This window comes from Centroberyx gerrardi, chromosome 21, assembly GCF_048128805.1.
Source record: "Centroberyx gerrardi isolate f3 chromosome 21, fCenGer3.hap1.cur.20231027, whole genome shotgun sequence".
Classification (NCBI taxonomy): domain Eukaryota; kingdom Metazoa; phylum Chordata; class Actinopteri; order Beryciformes; family Berycidae; genus Centroberyx; species Centroberyx gerrardi.
The window spans coordinates 3,359,771-3,384,040 of record NC_136017.1 but is presented as its reverse complement, the minus strand read 5'-3'; the positions used below and the strand labels follow the sequence as shown (position 1 = coordinate 3,384,040).

The following is a 24,270-nucleotide window of genomic DNA, read 5'->3' as shown; positions in this document are numbered from 1 at the left end:
CAATTTTGGATATTATTTTATCTTCCAGTTAGCTGTTTGAAAGCTGAACCCCCATCACTGAGCTGTGGATCTCATGAACAGTTCATATTTTCAGTTTCATCTACATTTCTTTGCATCTTCATATCACTGGACTGTATTATAGTTGCCACCAGAGGGCAATAAATCCCTAATGATCATTTCTACATTGATCTGTAGTGATTTTTACACAGTGGTCCCCAGCATGGGGGTTATATACATTGGTTGATGGAATGTGAGAAAATGTATTTATAATGTACAAATTTATTAGCAGATATAAAGAAAAGTTCATTAACCCGTGTACTACTGAAAACTGTTTTTATGGTGCTGACAAGTGCAGGAAAAAACAGTATTGGAAAGTATTGAAATGACCGAAGAGCGAACCTGGAGAAGCAGGAACTTTTTATCTCATGTAAAATAAAGGAACTTTTTATGGAGACAAAATGGGTTAGACAAAAATGACAAGCTGTCCAGTGATGTTCTCTTGTCTCCAGACCTATCAGCTTATTTCATGATATTTTTAGTCAAATTCTCTCACTGCACTGGCAGATAATCTGCTGGTTTCAGTAAATTTCACTTGATTCATGCCAATATGACTTCTTCTTTCAAGAAATCATCATAAAACAATGAAGAAAATCTGGAAACAAGAAACTTTCTCCAAGACAATTTCACTTTTACCAAGAAAATGTCCTGAAACAAGCTACATTCTCCTGGAAAAAAGTCACATTTGTTGAAACCGGTAAAATTATTAATGATGATTATTGTGATTATTATGATTTCACACAAAGAAAAAATCCTAAAATAAGCTTGATAAGTCTGGATAGAACATAAAATAACTTAACTTGCAGTGTGTTTGCAGCCTCTAGTCTTCTTCCAACAACTAATCAAGTAAAATAGCTTGAAAAGGGAAAATAAAAAATCACTGTTTGGTGTCAAAGGTCAGGTGCTGCAGGTGTAAATCTGCAACAGCCCACAAGGAGATATCGGCTTATTGAAGTGGGTCATAAGGCGAAAAGGCAGAGAAGCGCTGATGCAGCAAAGATATCCTCAACTGCGGAAATAAAAACACTTGTAGGAAACGCAAATCAAGCACGATCAATTACAAATCACGCGCGAGAGAAACGAAAGAGAATCCGCTGCGTGCCGAAGAATCATCCAGGGATTAGAGCGATAGCAACAAATATCAACAGAGGGCCGAGCGGGCCGGTCCTGCTGCGGCCTAACAACCCGCCCCGCTTCATCCTAATGAGTTGTGAAGAGTCAGTCGGGTCTTTAGTCTCGGGCCGAACGCGGAGCGGAGTCGGTGTAACTGGTGCGGAGCTAATGCGGCCTCAGAAGCTCGTTAATCTCTTAATCCTCGTTTCCTCGCGGCCCCGACCCGCCGGCCCTGAACTTGTCTGGCCCCTGCAGCAAAGTCAAACGCTCGTCACTGCTGCTGCTGCTGCAGACGACCGGTGACGAATACTGTGAATCTCAGCAGATTTTAACGAGGAACGCTAAACAAAAGTAACGACTAGTACGCACTAATTTTAGAATTACGTTATAATACTGTAACATCAGAAAATGGATGCAATATAGCATTTTTAAACATTGCATGATTGTCTTATCAGGTCGTTACTGGATATATAATTACCCCAGAAACTATAGAGGGCTTTCATGTGATGTGCCCCTCCTCCTCTGGCGGCCATATTGGAGGTCCTCAGCTCTGTGAACAGCTGGTTGTGTTTCTGTCGTCTCAACAGAATTGAGCAAACGGTTAATTTCTGTCTGTTTCTGACTGAACTGATCATTTCATCACTGATCCATCTGATTGATTTAGTGTTTAGATAATGTCAGCTTGTTAGCTAGCTAACCATAGTATCTGTTCAGCTAACCATCACTGTCTTGTTGTTAACACATCTGATTAGCACACTACCTAACATATCTAGTAGCAGCTAGCGTTAGCTGGCCTTTGGTTGGATGGTTTGTCCAGGTGAGAACGATGACCTTTGAACTCTGGTGGCACCAAATAACGGCACCGAGAGTCTCAGTCCTCTAACAACAGAACTGCGGTGCGGTTCGTTAATCCAACCGACTACAGGAAACCACCCCGAAACGCAAGGGATTATGGGTAGAAGGAGACGGACGCTTGGAAAGCCTAGCAGAACAAAATGAAGTCTGGACTGATGCTCATATTCAGCTATTTCTTCATGTGTTCTTAACTGGTATGAACACCACAGAAGAAGAGACAGACAAGTCCATCATGCTGAGATAAAGTTACCAAAACTCTGTCCAATAAACAAGCTACTTGTGAGTCATGTGACTTTTGTTTATAAGCCCTGATTGGCTCGTAATTGGTCAGTGTGAAGCCAAACAAACCAAATACAAAAATACAATAAAGTCAAATTTTTCAGTCTGGTTCAGACGAAAGAAAACAAACTGTAGATCAAACATTTTCCACACAGTGTAAACTTACTTCAGATTCATTTCAGTTAGTTTCCTGCATCATGAGATCTGAGGAAAATGAGGCCTCAAACAGACTTTTATTTTCTTACAAAACTGATAAGCAATGCTTTAATAAGAAATACATGATACAGTGATTAAGATATATACAACATGAAAATATAAGACAATATCAAACAACCAAAATAAATAAATACTCATACAGAGGTTTGGTTTTTATAGTGTGCAACCTGAAAATGAAGCCGTTGACAGTGCAGTATGGAAAATAACACTTTATATTATTACCAGTCTGAAGGATGAGTGGAATACCTGTTGTTTTGGTCCTGATTGATCCAGTATAATAAAACACAGATATTTACTGTATGTTTCACGGACAAAACTGAGGGTTTTTTTCCCCCGGAATGAGAAATCTTGGACAAAATGACTGATGGAACAAAATTAAAACAGCTTATTAAAGAATAAAAGGTAACTGAAGTCCTTGTTTGAGAAAATAGTAACACTTCTACACACCGGATCTTCTATAATTTAGGCATATTGAATGATGAACTTCTGGTAATGACTTTTTTTTTTTGCCTCCAAAATGCATATATAGCTAGTTTGGAAATAGTTTTCATATAGTTTTCTCTTTCAATTTAACCGCTGGCGTGAGACCGTGCTCTGTGTGTTGGTGATCACAGGAACATAAAGAATAACTACATTTTCCATAGAGTTTTTCTGCCAAGAGTCCCTGGTGGAGACTTTTATTTTGTTGACGCTGCTCCCTGCGTATGGCTCTGGATCCCCAGAAAGTCGCTCTGCCAGTCGGTCTCAGCCTCGTGCGATAGGGAGCTGAAAACAACAACAACAACAACCGCAATCTGATGTGAACATGTTCGGATTATTTTTAGATACAACCAGATACAATAAGAAGAACTTCAGTGATCCCGAGTGGAAATTGGGTCACGGCAGCAGCAAAGAAGAGGATTTAGACATTAGTAGTAGACCAGTATATCAGGCCGATATTGTCCTTTAATTAAATATCAGATATTGTCCACCTCTGTTGGCTGTAAAATTTGTGGGATGGTTTAGATGTAGAAATCAAACAATACAATAAAAAATATACATCAGTTTAAGAATTACAAAAAAAGAATTTTTGAGATGTACAAAATAATAACCAAATTAACATATATACTATATACGGATGATCTTTTGTATGGAACATTTTCTGTGCCACATTACAACAAATTATCATATCTAATAATAAAAACTTACAGTCTTCAGATCATCCATTTGAATCGAAGAGTATTCCCTATTCTATTTTCCAAATTGTTTAACACATTCATTGCATTCGCTGGTTTTCAGCCCAATTGAAGTGGAACAACATCAATAAAACAGTTTCAGACTTGACTTAGTTATGGAAAGTCATGTAAAAGTCATGGAATCTGGACTCCACTCACATGTTGACTCCCCGTCTTATTTGAACATAATTTTAGCTCCATGTTATGTCTGTCTTACCTTCCTGGAGCAGAGAGAACCTGAATATCCGTTCCGGCAGGCGCAGACGTTTGGTCGGATACAGCGGCTGCCGTACAGACACTTCTGTTCACAGTGAGCTGAGAGACAACCAAGACATGAACATGAACAAATCAGCCTGAAACACAAGGAGACAAATCCTGGAAGATCCTGCGGTATAAATCAGGGTTGCCCAAGGCAGGGCCTGTGGGCCAAATGTGGCCCTGCAAGTTTCTTCCTGGCCCTCTGATGGGATCCAGAGGGTGAAAACATATTCATCACACATTTCAATATTTGTTTCAATACAGTTTCATTTCATTTGAGGTGTGGTTTTGAGATAATTTGCTCATTAAAACATAGAAACACCCTGATGGCAGACCTAAGACACTAATAGCTGCCATAACATGTCTGTTATATGGAAGAGATAATGTACCGTCATTATCGGAAAATAAGCCCAGACATGAAGCAGAGGCTCGCTGTACGTGATCCAGCTTCTCGTCGGCTACTTACCAAAGATATTCACCATTTGACACCAAATGTTGATCTAAAATGGTTTCATTACAGGCTAAAATAACAAGCTTCCACCAAAAAAAAAAGATCACCAGAACTGTAACCATAGAAACGCCTAGAGCTAGCATACATGCTACACTGTAGCAGAACTGTAACCATAGAAACATCTGTAGCTAGCATCCATGCTACGCTGTAGCAGAACTGTAACCATAGAAACATCAGCTAGCATCCATGCTACATTGTAGTTGAACTGTAACCATAGAAACGTCTGTAGCTAGCATCCATGCTACACTGTAGTAGAACTGTAACCATAGAAACGTCTGTAGCTAGCATCCATGCTACACTGTAGCAGAACTGTAACCATAGAAACGTCTGTAGCTAGCATCCATGCTACACTGTAGCAGAACTGTAACCATGGAAATGTAAACAAATCCGGTCAGATTGCTGTTCAGCCTCTAACCAGCAATCTAAGGTTTGTTTGTCTCTGAATAAATTAAATCTTGTAAAAATCTTCCACATTTCCAACCTCAGTTAGCAGAGTTTGTCTGCAGTAACATCTTTTTGCCACAAGGTCAGTTGATTTGAATAGAAATCAACAAAATCGAACTTCTTGACTATGAAGTGATGTGATTAGATGTGAATCAGCATCTGTTATTCAGAAATATCAAACCTCAGAATGCATCCACTGGCCAATAAGAATTGCATATTCAACAAAACTGTAATAATTCATGTCTGGATCTTGATTCACTCTGTTGGGGCTTATTGTGCGATAATCACCGCTCGCTTTACATTATCCCTTACATAAGCAATTTGCACAAACATAAGCAGTTTGGGCAGCCTCTATATAATCTACATACAGTCATATTAACAGAAAAAGATGTGATTGACTGTGTAAACGCCTCTTCCAGTGGGACATTTTGTTTTGGCGGAGGGACTTACGGATCTGGCACAGCATGCCCTGCCACCCCGGGGTGCAGTGGCAGCTGTTGGGACCCACACACTCCCCTCCGTTCAGACACTTCTGCAGACAGGTGGCTGCAGGAAACACACAACATGAGATACACACATTATATATCATAGATAATATAATATATAACATGTGGTACGGAAGCCCATTGAAGACATGTATTGATACAATTTATTTACGCCATTTTCCCATGATATTGAGTTATTTATGTCATTATCTATAACACATTTTGTTCTGATAACACAGTGTCAGTCTGTGTGTTCTGAAATGATGTCGGACATTTTTTGGGGACGTAAACGATCATCTGTGGGCGTGTCTTGTGGGCGGGGCCAGCGGTGAGCCGGTTGTGTCTATCAAGGTGAGGCGAGCGGCCGCAGAGCAGGAAGTCACAGCAACAACAACAACGGAGGAAAGAAGAAGAAAAGAAAGAAGAAGAAGAGCGGAAGTGAAACGTTCAGAAACCCGGTGAACATCAGCGTCAGATCGGCTGTGGAGGCTTTACGCTGCCGGTGACCTGATGACATTATCGAGATGACTGACAGGTGTTGGGGGCGGGAACTTGACCAACTGCGGGGGAGGAGGGCGGGGCTAACATGGATATTACAGCTTTAACAGATGATTGTTATCTGTAATCGACCTCTTCTAAGAAAGCTGAATTGCAGGATTTTGAGGAACCAGCTGCAGCTCGCAGCGAAGGCCGAAGGTCGACTCCATAAAACACCGCAAACGCCGGGACGGATGGTTTCCACATGCGGGACGCCCCTGTGGAAGCATCAGTCAGCGGGCCTGGAGGGTTCAGATGTCTCTCAGGACTCTGCGGGACGCCGTCAGGATACCTGCTCCTGCTTCAGTCTGGTGTGTTTTACAGCGGGATGATGGGAAACATCGAGCGCGGCCGGTTTCATGTACGGCAAGCCTGTCTTCACTCTCAAGTCTGGGCTAAAGGCCAGAATCAATGCGATCATTTATTTTATTTATTTATTTTCTTCATCCCAGCCTGCAGATGTTTATTGCCTCAGCTTTTATGCATCTGACATTTCATAGATCAATACATACCTATCTGAATTGTACAGAAACTGTACAAAATGGGCACTTAATAAAATCAAATCTATCTTTTCATAATCTTAGTCTTCTGTACATGTAAAAAAAAAAAAAGACAGCTATATTTACAACAACCTGTCAGGCCAAACGTCAATGCAATCATTTAAATCACGTCTTTAAACATATTTTTACCGATTTTGCTTTTGATTTAGTCTGGCTTTATCCGTTTTATTCCTGTTGTATGAGCTGGTTTTATTCTTCTGCGGCCCAGTTTTTAACTCATGCTCGGTATTTTTATGGTTCATCTCAACTTTTATACTTCTGCTAAAGAGTTTGTCAACCCTGTTTAGTCAGTTGGTTTGTCTGTCCGTCTGTCAGCAGGATTTCTCAAAAACTTATGAAGGGATTTCCTTGAAAGTCAGTTGACAGATCGGCCTTGGGCCAAGGAGCTATTGATTAAATTTGGGGATTTCTGCCTTTAGATGATAGGAAGGAAGTCAGTCATTCAATCAGTCATTCATCAAAGTTAAGTTCATCATTAGGTTTATCAGTCTGGAGAATTAAATCTCCACAGACAGGAGTGCGATACAAATAAAGTTTTCTATCATATATTACAGTACTTACGTTTATCACATCTCTTTCCCCGCCAACCTGACGGACAATCACAAACATCTGGACCGACGCACCTTCCTCCATTCATACACATGGGCTCACACACACCTGGAGAGAGAGAGAGAGAGAGAGAGAGAGAGAGAGAGATGATGAAGAGGAGAACGAAGTCAAGGAAGAAGACAAGGAAGAGGGGGAAAAGGAGGAGGAGAAAGAAAAGGAAGTGAATGAAGAAGCACCAGATGAGAAAGATGAGGAGGAAGAGGAAGAGAAGAAGGGAGGTGGAGGAGGAGAAGCAAGAGGAGGAAGAGGAGGAGGAAGAAGAAGAGGAGAAAGAACTCACTTTTCTCGCAGCGCCGGCCGGTGTATCCCTCCAGACAGGAGCAGACGCTGTTCCTCATACAAACACCTCCGTTCTTACAGGGAGGACTGCATACAGCTGAGGAAGAGGAGGAGGAGGAGGAGGAAGAGGAGGAGGAGGGAGAGGAGTAGGAGGAAGAGGAAGAGGAGGAATAAGAGGAAGAGGAGGAGCAAGAGGAGGAGATGGTGGAAGAGGAGGACGAGGAAGAAGAAGAGATGGAGGAAGAAGAGGAGGAGGAGGAGATGGAGGAAGAGGATGAGGAAGAGGAGGAGGAAGAGAAAGAGGAGGAGAAGGAGATGGAGGAAAAGGAGGAGGAGCAGAAAAAGAGAGGGAAAGAGAAAGTTGAAGAAAAAACATACAGAAATATTATTTTAATTATTATTTTAATATTCTTGATCTTCTTCATCTCCATGATGTTCAATATAATAATATATATCATATTTTAATATTTTCCTACCTTTATTTTAAAACTCATTAAACCAAAAAAGAAATAAAATAGAAGAAAATAGAATAAAATCTGAAAAATATATACATAAAAAAAAGAAATCCTGGAATTTTTTTACGGAATTGAAGAGAATAACGATCTAGTGGTACATTTAGGTGGAATTCCCCTTTAAAAATCAACTCTATCAGCGCTGTTGGATTCAGCCATAAACACTCTAACTGATAGATTGATTGATTGATTGATTGATTGATTGATTGAAGCAGCTGTACCGTTCTGACACTGCGAGCCGTAGAAGCCGTGCGGACAGTCGCAGGAGTCCGGCCGAACACACACTCCTCCGTTCAGACACACAGGAGAGCAAAGAGCTGCAGAGAGAACACACACGTCAGCACCGACACACACACACACACAAACACACACACACACACACACACACACACACACACTCACCGGTCTGGCAGGAGGGTCCGGTCCAGCCTGGCAGACACAGACACTCGTCTGGAGAAACACACTGGCCTCCGTTATGACAGTGACGGTTACACACCACTAAAGAAAAAGACATCATAATAATAATGATAATAAAAATACACACTTCAAAAGCAAAGTTACAAAGTGATTCACACAAGAAAGAAAAAAAATAAAAAAAATAACAATAAATGAATATACAATAAATAAAAAAGTAATAGTAGGAAAAGTAGCAAAACAAATACTAAATAAAAAATAATTAATCCCAATGAATATAAAATAGCAGCAAAATAATAGTAAGAAAATGATCAAATAAATAACATAAAATAACTCATTTCATTATATTTGATTTTTTTTAAATAAAATAAAACCACAGTAATGAGACATAACTACATAATAGAGACAGTCAAATAAAGTAAATAAAAGACAAAAAAAAAAGAATGTCAATGAATATAAAGTATCAACAGAAAAAAATAAATAAGATAAAATATAAAAAAATTATTAGATCAAATAAAGTCAATAAAAGTGCATTTTAAGAAATAATAGACAGAAGATAGCCTGATCTTGCATCACCTGCTTTTGTGATATTAACATTAATAATATGAGAAACACTGTGAACTCACTGGTTTCACATCGCGGTCCGACAAACCCGTACGGACAGGAGCAGGTCTGCGGTCCGACACAGGAGCCTCCGTTCTCACAAGCTGAACTGCACAGAGCTGCGGAGAGGGATTTTATTTATTATAACTCACTTCTAACATTAAGTGTCATCTTATGTCTTGTATGTCTCTATATTTTTGTTAATTGGTTAATTGGCTGTTAACAGTTTACTGTAAAGTGTCTATAAAATGACAAATAACAAACCGCGGTACTTTTTAAAGGATAGCAGGTAACTTAAAGTCACAGTGAAACTGCATCTTGAGAACATCTTGCTTCCTTAATGTGATGTATTTCCTGTTGGAACAGGATGTGGGGGCGGGGCTTAATGCAGGGAGGGTTCATTCAAAAGTCTAAACCAATGGGAGATCAGTTAGGCAGAGAAAGGCAGTTTTATTGGATGGGAGGGGTGGGACTGTTCAAATATCTGTGATGCTTTATTGGCTGGAGTGTTTACTTACACCTACTAGTACACAAAGAAGTCACAACTAAATATTTTCAGATTTCCAGGGAGTAAAAGTAATGACATTTTCATATTTCTTTGACTTTTTTTTGTATAAATTGTCAAATAGGTGTATTGGTGTAAATGACAGAATGGATTCTCTATATTTTGGAGATACTGAATGACAAACTTAAGGATTGATATGAAAATTGATATGAATAAAAAAACCCATTATGGAATGTTACTTAACTTATTAGCTATCTTTTCATAAAATAGTGATTTACTGTATTTCTTAGGGATCGAATCAAGAATTTTAGAAAATAATTTGTTCCCAAAATGGATATGTAGTGTTTTGGGGTGAAACCATTTCAATGCAGACTACATTATCAATTTACCTTCCTGACAGGTTTCTCCATGGAAACCTGTGAGACACTGACACACACCCGGAGCGACGCAGAGACCGCCGTTCATACACTCCGGCTGGCAGATGGCTGATGGGAAAAAGACAGAGAGAGATGTTGGGATACAGAGAGAGAGAGACGCAAAGACAGAGTTTCATCACATGTAAATTAGCCGTCTGTCTGTTTACCTGTCTGACAGTCGAGTCCGGTGTAGCCTGGTTTGCAACGGCAGGTATTGGGCGCCGCGCACTCCATATTCCTACCGCACGGATGCCTGCAAACAGCTGGAAACACAGACAGGGGGCGCCGTGCAGCTGTTAAACCTGCTGACAGCCATCTAAACTCCTGCAGCCAGACCTCCGTGTCAAAGTTGGCTAGAAAAGGGCGGAGACGCTGTGCTTCAAACCAATCAAATTGCTCTAGGGGCGGAGCCTGGCGCTGCTGCTCACCTGTGTGTTTCCTGCTAGCAACTAGTCCCGAACACAACAGAACCATTCCCCACTTGTTATTTTTGCGTCTTCTTCCAGTCGCTTTGGCATCCCCTACATTTCTCCCTCCCATAATGCATCACAGGCTGTCGGCCAGGTTTGATAAGTCGAACTCTTACCGTAGCCTGTTGGTACATCCCTCCTTTTAGAGCAGAGTCTTCAGGCTAAGAAGCTGTAAAGACTTTTTTATCGTTAGCGTAACTAAACTAAACTGACTAAACTTGTTTCTACTGGACAGAAAAACAAACCAGAGATGCCGTTTCTGGTGTGTGTGTTTTCAAACTCAAACTCAAAGCCAATCACAAGGTCTCGTTATCCAACAGATGGGTGGGTTTTGCATTATAGGACAATATGTGAGTGGAAATAGGAGTACCAAAAAGTTGATATTCTGTTTAAACAGGTTTAAACAGGTTTGGAGGAGGTGGAGCTGTACCTCTGCAGGCCCGTCCGTCCCCGGAGTATCCTACGGGACACCTCCCACAGCGGAAGCCTCCGTCCCGGGCCGGCTCACACTGGACTCCGGGGAAACACGGCCGGTTGGCGCAGGACGTCGCGGGCCTGGCTGCCGCCGCGCCGGAGGTGGCCCGGTGGAGGGGGGAGCTGTAGACCCTCCTCCTGCCCGCCGTCGTGAGGGTCAAAGCGGGTTCGATCTGCGGCGGCTCCGGGACCTCGGACCCGGGCTCTGCCACGTCTCCGTCCGCAGAGAACTCCGACTCCGGCAGCGAGTAGGACAGAGCGGTGAGGGCCGCCGTTAGAGGGAGGGCGGGTTTCGGAGGAGTCCAGGGTTTGGCCTGGGCAGTCAGCTGGGGCCGGGTTGCCAGTTTGGGCTGCGTCACCCCGCCGGGCCCGGGGGAAAGCTCTGGAGCTGGGGGAGTTATCTTGGAAGGGGTGAAGCCCAGCACCGCCCCGTCAGACTGCTGGGAAATAATAACAGAGAACTTCAGGGACAAGGATGACTTCACATTGAGGTAATTGGACGCTCATTTTGCACATTTTCCTTTACTCTTCATAATTAGTAACAGACTGCTGAAGACCTTTTACATCATGATGACAATAACAATTTATTTGTAAGGCACTTTTCAAAACAAAGTTATAATGTGCAATGAGGAGAGGGGTGGGGAGGATAATTCCAACGGTTTCAAAATTTCATTGGATGAAATGTTTGTCTCCGCCCCCGAGTGCAGGATGAGTCATCAACAGAAATGTGATGTTTACCAGGAGGAGACTTTTATGTAAAATTTATATAATATACATTTTTTTTGCCATTTTTTTGTCCTGTACTGGTGAATAGGTGAACACTAAGTCCAGCAACATCGGCAAAAAGGTAAAAAAAGTTGTTTTTCATTTCATGGGGTCTTTAATTAGCAGGATGCACACTGCAGTAATGGTAGACTCACCTTGGAGACGGTTGCCCGGGGAACCACAAACTCCCTGGAGGTAGTGATGCTTGTTCTGGCGTACGTCTTGGCGTCCGGCCTGGGGTTGGGACTTTGCCGGGTGATGTGGCTGTTTGTGGTGAGATGGAGGCCGCCGATCGATGACCTGGGAACATTTCTGGAAGCGGCGGTGACCGCCTCTCTCCTCCCCGTCCCGCCTCCCCGGCCGGGAGGGGGGGCGGAGCGCGGAGCGTCGCCTCGGCTCGCTCTGGTGACAGAGGAGGACAGGTGTTTGATGCCGTGCCTGGCGGGCAGGACGGGCAGGTGGAGCTGGGAGACTTTGTTGTTGCTGCCGTGCGTCGATCGGCTGGTCTTGCCTAGCGTCTGCTGCTGAGGAAGGTGATTGGACGCTGCGGGAAGAGAGGAGGTAACAGACTTTTACAAACGCCAAGCCCACATTTTTCATCACGGAACTTCCGTTGCCATATTCAACCCTGAAGTGAGAATTAGTTTATTATCTTTCTTTCATTTCTTATATGGACCACATTCATATGAAGTCCTAAATCTGATCCGTCGCCATGTGACTGCAGTCTGAACTGTCAGATCAGAAATCATCTGGTTTCACTCGACAGTGACTCTGTGTCCATGTGACCGTAAAAAACATGGAGGACAACAACTGAAGCTGCTAGTGGAGAGACAGCAAAGTCACAAATTTAATTAGTATTTGGAGATTCCTTCAGTTTGAAACAATTCTTCCTTAGGATTAGGGCATGGACCATCATTTTAGGGACTTCCATAACGTGAGATTTTTTGTTGTTCATTTCCACATGTGGGTCATTTCTCCGTGAACTGACTGTGAACAAAATTGGATCTGAGCAAAACAATTGGAATTGAGAAATTGCTGACAAATAAATTAGCAGTGAAACACCATAGGTTTGTTCTCTTCTACACGCAACACATGATAATAAACAGAGGAAAACAAAGATGTTGACATCAGCCCAGACACAGCTGAGCCGCAGCGTAAACACTGGTGACAGCACACATCTGGAATGAAACTGAGCCGATGGGCGTCGGCGGCTCCAAAGTCCCAAAACTTGACTTCATTTCCACACATGAGGAAAATATGTCAAAGCCAAGCGCCACACATTTTAATGATTTATCCCTCAGACTGGTGGTAGTAATCATAATATAAATAATAATAATCATTCCTGCTGACACAATACTACCACGACAGCTACAATAACTACTACTACTAGTACCACTACGAATAATAATAATAATACACCCTGGATTTCAGTGATTTATCTTTTTCCAGACTACTACTACTACTACAACATCAGCTACTACTGCAATTACTACAAGTACTACCACCACTAATACTGCTGTCACTATTACTACTACTGCCACTACTAGCACTACCACTGCTACTGCAATTAGTACTACAGCTGAAACTACTACTACTGCAATTACATTACTACAACTACTACTACCACTTCTAATATGAATACTACAACTGCTACTACTAATAATAATATGAAGTCTTTATTTTTATATCACTCTTCAAAACACATTCTTTTATATTCAAGACCTGCTGACTACTACTACTACTGCTACTAGTACTACTACTACTGCTACTACTACTACTAGTGCTACTGCTACTGCTACTACTACTACTGCTACTACTACTGCTACTACTACTACTACTACTACTACTACTACTACTGCTACTACTACTACTAGTGCTACTGCTACTACTACTACTACTACTACTACTGCTACTACTACTACTAGTGCTACTGCTACTACTACTACTACTACTACTACTACTGCTACTACTACTACTAGTGCTACTGCTACTACTACTGCTACTACTACTACTACTGCTACTACTACTACTAGTGCTACTGCTACTACTACTGCTACTACTACTACTACTACTACTGCTACTACTACTACTAGTGCTACTGCTACTACTGCTACTACTCCCCCTACTAGTACTACTACTACTACTAATAATAATAATTTGTATTTGTATTTGTACTGTTCAGATCAGAAAAGCGCTTTACACCCAGTATTTTGGTGATTCATCTTGTTTGTGACTCAGGACTTGGTTTCATCTCACCACATTACAGATGAACACGATCCACAGAAAATGGATTCAAACTGGAATGAATTTGTCGTGAGGACTCCGCCTGTGAGAAAACAGCGTTAGGCAATCTTCTGTTCAAACTTTGCGACTGGGCGCAGACTCAAAAACAAAGTACCAAAGGTGGCTATTGGATCCAGGCAGTCCCTAAACCACTTGATGTGTCTTGGAAATGCTAGCAGACACCCGCAACCAGGGCATCCAGGGCAATAAATGAAATTCCAGCAAACCAGGAAAAACACATAAAACTGAATCAGGAAGACCAGAATGTCCTAAGAAAAAAAGATAATACATCTTAAAAACAACCCACAGTGTGTTCAGAGATTTTGTATTATTTAATTCAATTCAATTTTGTTCTGAAGGACAACATAACACTTTAGGGCCACATCTAGTAATAATAAAAGGGCTTCCTTCCAAGCTACTGCAGCTTCATTTTGGATTAAATATTATTATTTGATGTTAATTTCTCAGTAACCTATTTGAAAAACAGAAATGATCACATCCTCTTGTGAGCAAAGGGCTCAAGATAGCTTTTTCACTTTTTTCTTCTGTTTTTGTCAAACTCTGTCAAAACTAATTATCAAGGAAAATATAAAGAACGTTTCTACCAAATAATACTGGGATGAACTGAACAGGAACACCACATGAAAAAGAACTTTGAAGTGACTAAATGACATTTACAAAGGCAGCTACACAGGCGAGGCACATTAAATCGAATGCCAATTAGCAGTATGTGTCAGCTTTAAAAGATCTTTGATCAAAGGATCAAGAGGCAAGTAACACATTTCCAAAGAAGCCAAATAGTTGTTGCCTGAATTTCCAGTCCGTCGGTCACAAAAAACTGCAAAATCAATTGATCTAGCAACTCTCTCTTGAAAATCATGACAGCTTATGCCAAACACATATAAATACATATTGATTGGGGAAGGCAAGAAAAAGAATCCGTACCCGCTTTGGCGTTCTTCGTGCAGACGCGTCCGTTGCCGTGAAGGCCGGGCGGGCAGCGGCCGCAGACGTAGCCGATGTGCGGCGGCCTGCGGTTGATGCACTGAACCCCGGGGAAGCAGGGCCTGCTGGCACATGTAGCCGACAGGTTGGCAGCAGGAGAAGGACCGGACCCTGCCAGACACAAACTGTACTCAGATCTCTGTCCGCAAGACGGGGAAACACTGACGAAGACGAACGTGCTAAACTGCGTACAATATGTACATTCTTGTGCCTTGTTGTCTGGGAGTGTCATGTTAATAAAATCAAGACAGAACGGTGTGCATCACCAAAAATATCTTCCAAATTAAACCATGATGCTAAGGACAAAAAAAAGGACGCAAAATGTGTTTGCTGAGGAGCAGAAAATGACAAATCGACAAATGAATTCAGAACCAGAAAGACTGATCGGTACATCTCTAATGACGATTCTGATTTTGTCAAAGATTTTACCTTGGAAAACAACCCTGCTCCTTCCTCTCGTCTTTAGTTCTTTCCATAAGATAGTTGTACATGAAAATACAGCTGTCATGAAGCTGGCAAGTCCTTTTCATACACTAGGTGGTTTTATTACCCATGATCTCTCGTGATTTGGACTGTGTAAATTTGTGCTCCTCCAAAACTTCTGGGCGCATTCCGCTCCAGATCTACATTGCCTAAAAAATATGGATTTATGGATAGAGAGTGTTGGAAACCTTACCAGCAGCTGGTCTTCCATTTACTGGTGGCTGGGCTACAATGGAGGTCTTGGCAATAGTCTCACTGGTTATGGGCTGACCAGGCTTGACCCGGTCTGGTGTAATTCCTGGGACGTTCTTGGAAGTGTCTATGTTAGTCCGAGATGGGTTTAGGCTAATTCCTGGTGTCGTTCTCAAAGTATCAGTCTCAGTATGGGGTAGGTATGGTGTAATTCCTGGTATGTTCTTGGACGTGTCTATCTTAGTGTGGGGTAGGCCTGGTGTAATTCCTGGTATGTTCTTGGACATGTCTATCTTAGTGTGGGATAGGTCTGGTGTAATTCCTAGGATGTTCCTGTAAGTTTCTGCCTTAGTTAGGGATGGGTCTGGGCTAATTCCTGTAACCTTCCTCCAAGTGTCGACCTTAGCTTGCGATGGGTCTGGGTTGATTCTTGGAATTTTCTTCGTTGCGTCGGCTCTCGTCTGGGAAGAGCTAACACTTGAAGTCTTCCGCAGAGTGTCTGTCTTCGCTTTGGACGGTTGCGGCCTAACATCTGGTATGTGGTAGACAGTTGAACGAGGAGCAGATGTGGCACTGGGACTGGTGGTGACTTGCCTGGGGACTGCTGTACAGAGAGAGAGAGAGAGAGAGAGAGAGAGAGAGATTATAACATTTTACACTGATGTATAATGCATTTATCCAATGTTCTTTACTCAGATTTTCTTCCAATGAGTGTAACAGTAGAATAAGCTTCAATTTCTAGATCACCAACGTTAAAAGCAACCAATGGCAAGGAGGTCAAGGGTCAAAGAGTGTAGATGGAACAAATATTCCTGCATGAGTGATTACAGTATGTATGATAGAGCAGTAAGAAATAAAGGCTAGGTACGAAAGGGGAAATCAGGGACAGGGGGAGTGAGAGACAGGACTTTTGAGTAAGTTTGTATAAAGAACTCAATGAGGCATGATTACCACTCGCAGCCTATCAACACATTTACAAGCAACTAGGGGAGCGAACTAACAGCTAGCGTAGCAGGAAACAGTCGGTGATTGACGATGACAGACCGCAGACATGGCAGCAAGTCAAACAGAACTGACAGCGAGTGTTTTACATTTATTTGGAGGTTGGGATGGGGAGGGGGTTCTCCAAGCATGAGACCTATATTGTTGGAGCCTTTGTAGAAGTTGATGCATTTATCCCGCATGTATCCTTCATTAGTACGCTGCTGCAGACATTTCTTCCTTGAATGTTGTACAGTAGAAATAAGTCAGAATGTCTTACCATAAAACTCTTCTTGTCTTTTCTTTACTAGGTGTGTAGTATTTGAGTCCGGTCTCAAACACTTTTCTGACATCTTGGACTCGTCTCGGTCTCACGCCTACTTTGACTTGAATTTGTCTCGGTCTTGGCCACCATTGGATGTTGACTTGAATGACCGCCTATCTAAAAATTTTCTTTCATTTTATTAATTTATGTTTTTCTCCACCTGGTCCACCTGAGGTTGCTTTCTCCCAGCAATTTAAGGGATTCCACCTGTGTAAAGCATGTAATGGTCCTCAAACGTCTATGCATTAATTAGTCAAAATTTGTATTAGTTGGATATTGATGGGTTTGGTACAGAGCTCCTCTACATCTCCTAAAGAAACTATCCTTAAGAAACTCCTTAAGCGTTATTTTTACTTTTGGAAAGACATGGACACTGTTTATTGCCTCATTTGGTCTTGGTCCTTGATTAGAACTTAATTTGCTCTGGTCTAGGTCTTGACTTGGTCTCAACCCCCTTTGGACCTGGTCTTGACTTGAACTTGACTGGATCTGGTCTTGACTACAACCCTGGTCTAAACTGACAAGTTACCAGTCCATTTCCTCTAACTTACAGTATGAATATCAATATGAATTTTCCAAATGATTTGTCTTAGGGATGCAGCAGAAGTTCAGCAAAAAGTGGGACTTCTACTACATCTGTAAGTCCTGCATGTGTATTTTATGATATATGCACAGGAGGCGACGATTGGCACGGGGGAAGACAAATGTTATTGTATCACCAAATACTACACATCAACTCAAGTCAAATTTATTTAGAAAGCGCCTTTAAGAAAATACATTCATCACAACTTGCTTTGCATCAAGGACATTCCGTTCACTGTTATGTTTTAATTTTATGGGAGCTCAGAGAAGATTTACGATCGTCGCAGCACGATTCTCCCACGCAGCTCCCGATGGCCCTCACGCAACTTGTGTATCTTTTGCAATGAACTGATCCAGGAGGTGAAATAAGTTAAACCCCGGCGGTCCCTCGGCTCGAGAAGATCAGAGGATCGAGGAGGGAGATGAAGAGAGAGCAACAAAAGAAAGGGGATAAAGAATACAGCACTAAAAACCGAGGGTGGAGAAAGGTCTGGCCTTGTGAGACTAAGATTACAGTATTCCATAAAAATGACAAACAACTATGTACTGAAACTGAGTATGTTTTATGTTGTGTGTTGCTGTGGGCCAATTTCTCCATTAGGAACAATAACATCTTGAAACTTGAGCCTTATTTTTTATGGTTGGGTTTTTAGCCTGTTTAGGTCCCAGATGAGTATTGTTTTCCTCAAAGGTCAATTCAGTGATTGCAAGAAAGTTTAGAGAGTCACAGCAAAGTGTTCGAAAGTCAGTTTAGTCCACTTCCCTTTGACACCTTACCTGACACTATCTGAACAGTCCCACCTATCTGGTACTCTAAGGATTATTTGCAAATGCTCTTCAGCCCCAGTCTCTTATTTAGGAAGCTACACCTGTGGCCTTGCTGTTCAACAGAAAATTAAACTTCTAAAACACAGTCCTCAACATTTTTAGGAGTCTTTTTTTATGCTGTGAAAATTCACACGGCAAAAAGCTCAAGAAGCGAGTCGCTGGAGACGTGAAGCGGCCAACTGTCACCTCGTTCCTTCGTTTGTTGGTAGTCTTTACTCTTTACTCTTTACATCCGTCTATCGCTGCACCATTCACACTACAGCTAGCTGTCAACTTGGCCACCAAAAAGAAGTATTGCGATGTGTTTGAGAGGAAAATGAATGCAGAGAACAAACCTTAAAAAGTCACAGTGCAGAAGGAAATACAGCAGTGTTTCGCTTTTTAAGATCTTGTGCGACTAAGACAAGAAACCCATCTGTGTGCCATGCTGACGACCTGAGACCTGCTACCCAGACAGCCTTGACACACTAATGATGTTAATCAGCTGTGAATATCATTAGAATTCACATTACAGTTAGGTATTACAGACACTGAACATGTCTTAATAGCATTTAAAGCTGCAATAGGCAAAATTCATATGTAAAAATCAGCCAAAAACACATATTCGATAGCATCCCCACTAATTGAGACACTGTATATTTGCCCTATTTGCCCAAATTAAATTCTGGTGTTGGTATGGTCACTAGCAGGACTCTGCTGCATGGAAAATGCAGAATCAAAACTTCAGAGCGAAATACAAAAGTGTCTCCTACACAACAAGCGCTCCGTACAAAGAAAAGCTGGACTCGCCAACGATGGTTGAACCTGCTGTGAATATTTTTTTTGTTCTCCGTTTCCACCCTCATGAGCCATTAAGAAGAAGAAATTTAAGTCCGGGGAGTGCGCAGTTTGCTGTCATCACGTTACACGAGGGTACGGGCCACATGGGTAATGAAGTGACTTCAAACTTTTGTAAATTCAATTACCTCTCGCTTCGTGTTTGGCTCTGTTTTATGGACCGGCCTGCTATCTGTTTGTGTCTAACAGCAACTTTGTGAACATGCCCAACACTGTAGCACACATGCACACACACACACACACACATGCACACACACCTGAGCGCTACAGCTTAGCGGGAAGCAAAAACCTTACGTTACTCTTTCTCGTTTTCCCACTGAGGCGGTTGTTTTTAACCATTAACTCCAGTTAGCAGCAATACAAGGGAACATATGGAGGGAGGTGGAGGTGGAGGAATGGGAGGGAGGGGGTTGGGGGGTGGGGGGGGGGCATCAGCTACCATCAGCCATCTGGTTTCCATTCAACACAAGTATCCCTGTTGATTGTTCCTCAGAGAGCGGGAGCACGGCTACGGTGAATGCATTTACATTTACGTTTCAGGCATTTAGCTGATGCTCTTAATCCATAGTGACTTCTAATGAGTGCAACAGTAGAATAAGCTTCAATTTCAAGGTCGACAACATTGCAAGCAATTAATCATAAATAGTGCCGTGGTCAAACGCCACAGCTCACCAACAGCAGCTGGAACAAACATCCTTGTATGATAGAGATGCTATGGAAAACAAATAACTGCCAGGGAGAAATGGTGGAAAAGTGTTTTTTTTTTTTTTTGTTACGTGAGACCTGAGAGCTCAACAGAATGACTGCAGAATTTCAAAGAGCAGCAGCGACTGATAAACTCATGTTATGCCTGTAATGGGATCCAGATTTCGGGGGAGAAGCTATGTCATCATGGGGTCTCTTATGTTGTCCAGTACACTGCAAGAAGTTCTTTTATTCGGTCTTAAAATCTAATTTTCGTTAAAATAAGTGAAAAAAATAACTGCCAATAAGGTGAGATCATATCACATTTCCAATGCATTTTAGCTTTCAAAAATCCTCTTGAAATAAGTGGTTAGTGTTAATTTGAAAGGTTGAATATTTTATTAATATCAAGATGTCACTTAGTTGACACTGGAAAATTCTTTAAAAAAAAAACATTGAGTTGCACTGGGACTGAGTGAAAGTATCACATCTCACTGGCAGATTTTTTTCAGTAAAGATAAGATTTTAAGACTCTATACAAGATTAAAAGATTTGTTCAGATGAATATTTTTTACAGTGTAATTTCAACCTAAATCTGTACGTTTTTATCGTTCCAGAAACCCGGGGAGAGGAACATGTTCTCATTTTATTGCCATGATGTAACGGTCAGATTTCTTTGGATAGGCGATCATCATCAGACTTGACAAAACTTTTATCGAATACTTCTTAAAACATTTACATGTTGCATTTTAAGCATTTGACTGACACTCTTATCCAGACTGACTTACACTAAATGAGCAGGTAGAGGTTCAGTTCTTTGCTCAACCGTACATTGACAAGACATTTTGTTGTTGATGTCCCTTTTAGCTATGGGACATTCGCTAACCACATTTAAGTGCAAATTACACCTTAATGCAGCCGCTTAAATATGAGGAGGCAATTTATTTGTCGTAGTATGTAAGTAAGTAAGTAGTATGTCCAATGTCCAGGCTGTGTAAGTCGCTTTTAAGATTAATGAAGATGAAACCCTATTTAAACAGTTTAGCCGCAGGGTTTCCTGCAGCGGTTTATAGGCAAGACAGGCTGCTGTGACAAAAGAAAACCTCTCCCTGACTGCAAAATCCGAACTTCCATTATTTATTTTCACTGAGACCAAAGCAGTTATGAACACAGTGTTCAACCGAGACAGATATGCTGGTCAAAATCGACTGCAACAAAAGCAAGCAGACTATTTTGGGAGCTTAAGTTTTTATAACTTTATCAAAACATCTATAATATCAGAATTCCCTGTCTGAATGTTGGTATTTCGCTCCTTTAACAAGTAATACCTCATATGCAAATGCACATGCAAATGACTTTTGCACTGCCTCCCTCCCTGTATTTACTGGTATACTTTGTTAGCCTACAAATAAACAGATACAAAATTGACTTGTAAACTAATTTAATCGACTTTGTTTACCATTAAACAAACATAAAATGTGTGTGTTATTTATTTAGGTACTTAGGTTAGTCAGCTAGCCTTGACTAACATGTTAGGGAGGCTGTGTAGTCACTGCAAGACTGCTAGGTTAATTCCCAATATTATTAAAAATGTAGGCCCATGCTTACCTGTACATGTGGTCCCATCTCCCAGCATGTCTTTGGGGCACGGCCCGCAGCTGTAGGAGCCGAAGCTGTTGAAACATTGGACTCCTGGGAAGCAGGGCTTCCTCTCACACTCATTAATATCTTCCAGACAAGTCACACCTGGCAGAAACACACAGCAAATCAGTTAAAGGTGAGGACAGTGATGATGTCTCCTCTACTGCTGCCTTAAAGCACATGATGATTGCATGCTCAGTGTATTCTGCTACTTTTTGTGAGTTTTAAACATCAAAGGTCATGACTGGGGTTTAGATTTCATATCAACAAAAATTACATCCAGAAGTGCTCTGAAATAACAGACAGTCCACTCCGTACCAATGATGCTTTTGTTGTGACAGGATAAACTTTAAAGTCATTTTTCTCAATTTCATTTACTATTCACGCTACTGACTTTGGCTTTGTAGAGCAGTATTTGTGTAAAGTGATATGTATAGTCTACTGTTTATGTGTAGACTGATATGTATAGTCTACTGTCTACAGTGTTTTTTACATTGTCCCTTTACATCGTATGAGGCCCTGTTGTCCCTGCACCGTGTGTGTCTGACACTCTTATGCAGTGTGACTTTCAGTGAGTGAGGCTCTGTGTCACTTCAACAAGACACTTGGTTGATACTGAGGTCAAACCTGTGACCTTTCAGATACACGGGTTGTAGTTTTAGTTCTGCAAACATTTTTCGGAGGCAGAGCTGCTCGGGGGCAGAAATAATCTGATTGGTTGAGTTAAACCTCAGTGGGCGGAGCCAAACAATACATTTATCTAGACTGAAGCCCAGTGAAAAAGACAAGAGGAAGCTAATGTTATGAAGCCTAGCGCTCTGCTACCAACTGAAAAAATAAAATTTTGCCAGGTCAGCTAGTTAGCCTAGCTGAACTTCCAAGTTCAAACTAGCCATGCTAGCCTATAGCTAGCTAGGGAAGCTAGTCAGCTAACTGCTGACCTTCCAACATCATGAATGATAAAAGAAGTCATTGCCATTTATATTTTCATTTCAGAAACATTAGACTGAAGCCCAGTGAAAAAGACAAGAGGTAAGAGAGGAGGAAGCTAATATTATGAAGCCTAGCGCTCTGCTGCTAACTGAAAAAATACAATCTAACCTTATACTAAGTTATCTTTGTTAGCTAGTTAGCCTAGCTGATCTTCCAACATCATGAATGCCATGGTAATGAATGAATGAAAAAAGTCATTTCCATTTACATATTTTGACTAGAGTTCCTTCTTCCTTCCTTTCCTCTAACCATTCAAGTTTGTCAGTTAGCTAACTTGTGCTCTGAAAAACTGTTTTTTTGGCTCCGCCCACTGAGGTTTAGCTCAACCAATGAGATTATTCTGCCTCCAGCGCAGCTAAGACATTTTTCTCTCTAACCACTTGGCCACCTAAGATTTTATAACCTCTTACCTCTGAGCCCTGCAGGACACTCGCATCTGTACCCGTTGGCTGTGTTTCTGCATTTTCCGGCCGTGCACGGAGCCGACGTGCACTCGTCCACGTCCTGGTCGCAGAGGGCGCCCTGCTTCCCCTCGGGACACACGCACAGGTACTTCCCACTGCCGGCGGGGAAGTTGACGTCCGTCACACACGTACCGCCATTCTGACAGCCACATGGCACCACGTCAATCTGTATTGATGGGGGAGAAGAGACACAGAGCGAGTGATACCTTGGTCTAATTACCGTAAACAAATGAGAGCATGGTGGAGACGATTGGTCGCCTCTGTGGTTCTAGTATTTCTCCAAATGAAGACCACATTTCCCACAAGCCCTGTTGCTTCCTGCCCTAAATGTTGCTGCTCCTCCCCGCTCCCTCACCCTGGCATCGCTCTGGGTGCGTTTGTTTTGAAGCGCAAGACGAAGGATAAGAGACGATAGCAGACCTTGATATCATCCGATCTGTTTCCTGTTTTGTGCCGTAAAGCAATCTAGCAGATTTTCTCCATATCCAACCAGGTGGAGAAACAATGGAAAATGCAGAGTAGAGGCTGATAGAGGCTGACAGGCTTCTTGGTGATGGTCTGGTTTGTTTACGGTAATTATGCTAATATCTCAAAATTAATGTGGTAAAGATTTATTGATGTTAAAATGCAACACAATGCACCTTTAATATAGCAATAATGCTGTTGAACCTCCATGGTGCCTGCTATCCTTGTGTGAGCACAGAGAGGTTAATGGTTATTTTCAGGACTTTTATTTTGTAATTTCATTTTCAGGTAACAACTGTAATTTCAGTGTTTATCTTTTTCTTACTCGAAAGTGATTTGGGTTGGAAGGCAAGGCTTGAAACTTCAGTTCCTGTCAGCAGCTAAATGTCCTCACCATCCACAAAGAAGATGTCAGCGCTGAGAGGATTCGTGTGTGTGTGTGTGTGTGTGTGTGTGTGTGTGTGTGTGTGTGTGTGTGTGTGTGTGAGTGTGTGAGTGTGTGAGAGAGAGAACCACCCAGGCAGGAACATCACTTCCATAAACTGTTTACAGCTCCTTCCTTCTCCATGCTGTTCTCATTTTCTTCCATGCCATCCCTCTCCTCCTCCTTCCCTTTCCTCGTCTCCTCCTCTCCTTTCCTTTCTCCTCATTCCTCCCCTTCCCTTTCCCAACTCGATCCTCCTCTCCCCTTCCTTCTCCTGTCACCTCCTATCCTCTTTTCCTCTCTTTCCTCCTCTCCTTTTTTCTTCTCCTGCCTTACTCTCTCCTCTCCTCCCTTCTCCCCCTTTCTTCTTTCATCTCCTCTTCTCTCCAGTCCTTTCCTCTCCTTTCCTACTGTCTCCTCTCCTCTTCCCTCTCCTCATCTCCTCCCCTCTCCTCTCTTCTACTCCTTAATTTCTCTCCTCCCCTCACCCCATCCTCCCTCTCATCT

General features: G+C 42.0%; 1 protein-coding gene across 1 annotated transcript in view; it reads right to left on the bottom strand.

Moving 5' to 3' along the window:
* Positions 1-2,685: 2,685 nt before the first annotated feature.
* The window catches only part of LOC139909209 (von Willebrand factor D and EGF domain-containing protein), a 46,282-nt gene continuing 24,697 nt past the window's right edge, over positions 2,686-24,270 (bottom strand). Inside the window, exons 18-32 of the mRNA XM_078291232.1 lie at positions 22,821-23,040; positions 21,385-21,522; positions 14,805-14,975; positions 11,732-12,120; positions 10,768-11,248; positions 10,035-10,130; positions 9,841-9,936; positions 8,970-9,065; positions 8,332-8,427; positions 8,151-8,246; positions 7,419-7,514; positions 7,091-7,186; positions 5,398-5,493; positions 3,952-4,049; positions 2,686-3,285 (exon numbers count right to left, since the gene is read on the bottom strand). Coding sequence (XP_078147358.1) covers positions 3,265-3,285; positions 3,952-4,049; positions 5,398-5,493; positions 7,091-7,186; positions 7,419-7,514; positions 8,151-8,246; positions 8,332-8,427; positions 8,970-9,065; positions 9,841-9,936; positions 10,035-10,130; positions 10,768-11,248; positions 11,732-12,120; positions 14,805-14,975; positions 21,385-21,522; positions 22,821-23,040 — 2,286 coding nt within the window. The 3' untranslated portion in view covers positions 2,686-3,264. The remainder of the gene's footprint in view (positions 3,286-3,951; positions 4,050-5,397; positions 5,494-7,090; positions 7,187-7,418; positions 7,515-8,150; positions 8,247-8,331; positions 8,428-8,969; positions 9,066-9,840; positions 9,937-10,034; positions 10,131-10,767; positions 11,249-11,731; positions 12,121-14,804; positions 14,976-21,384; positions 21,523-22,820; positions 23,041-24,270) is intronic.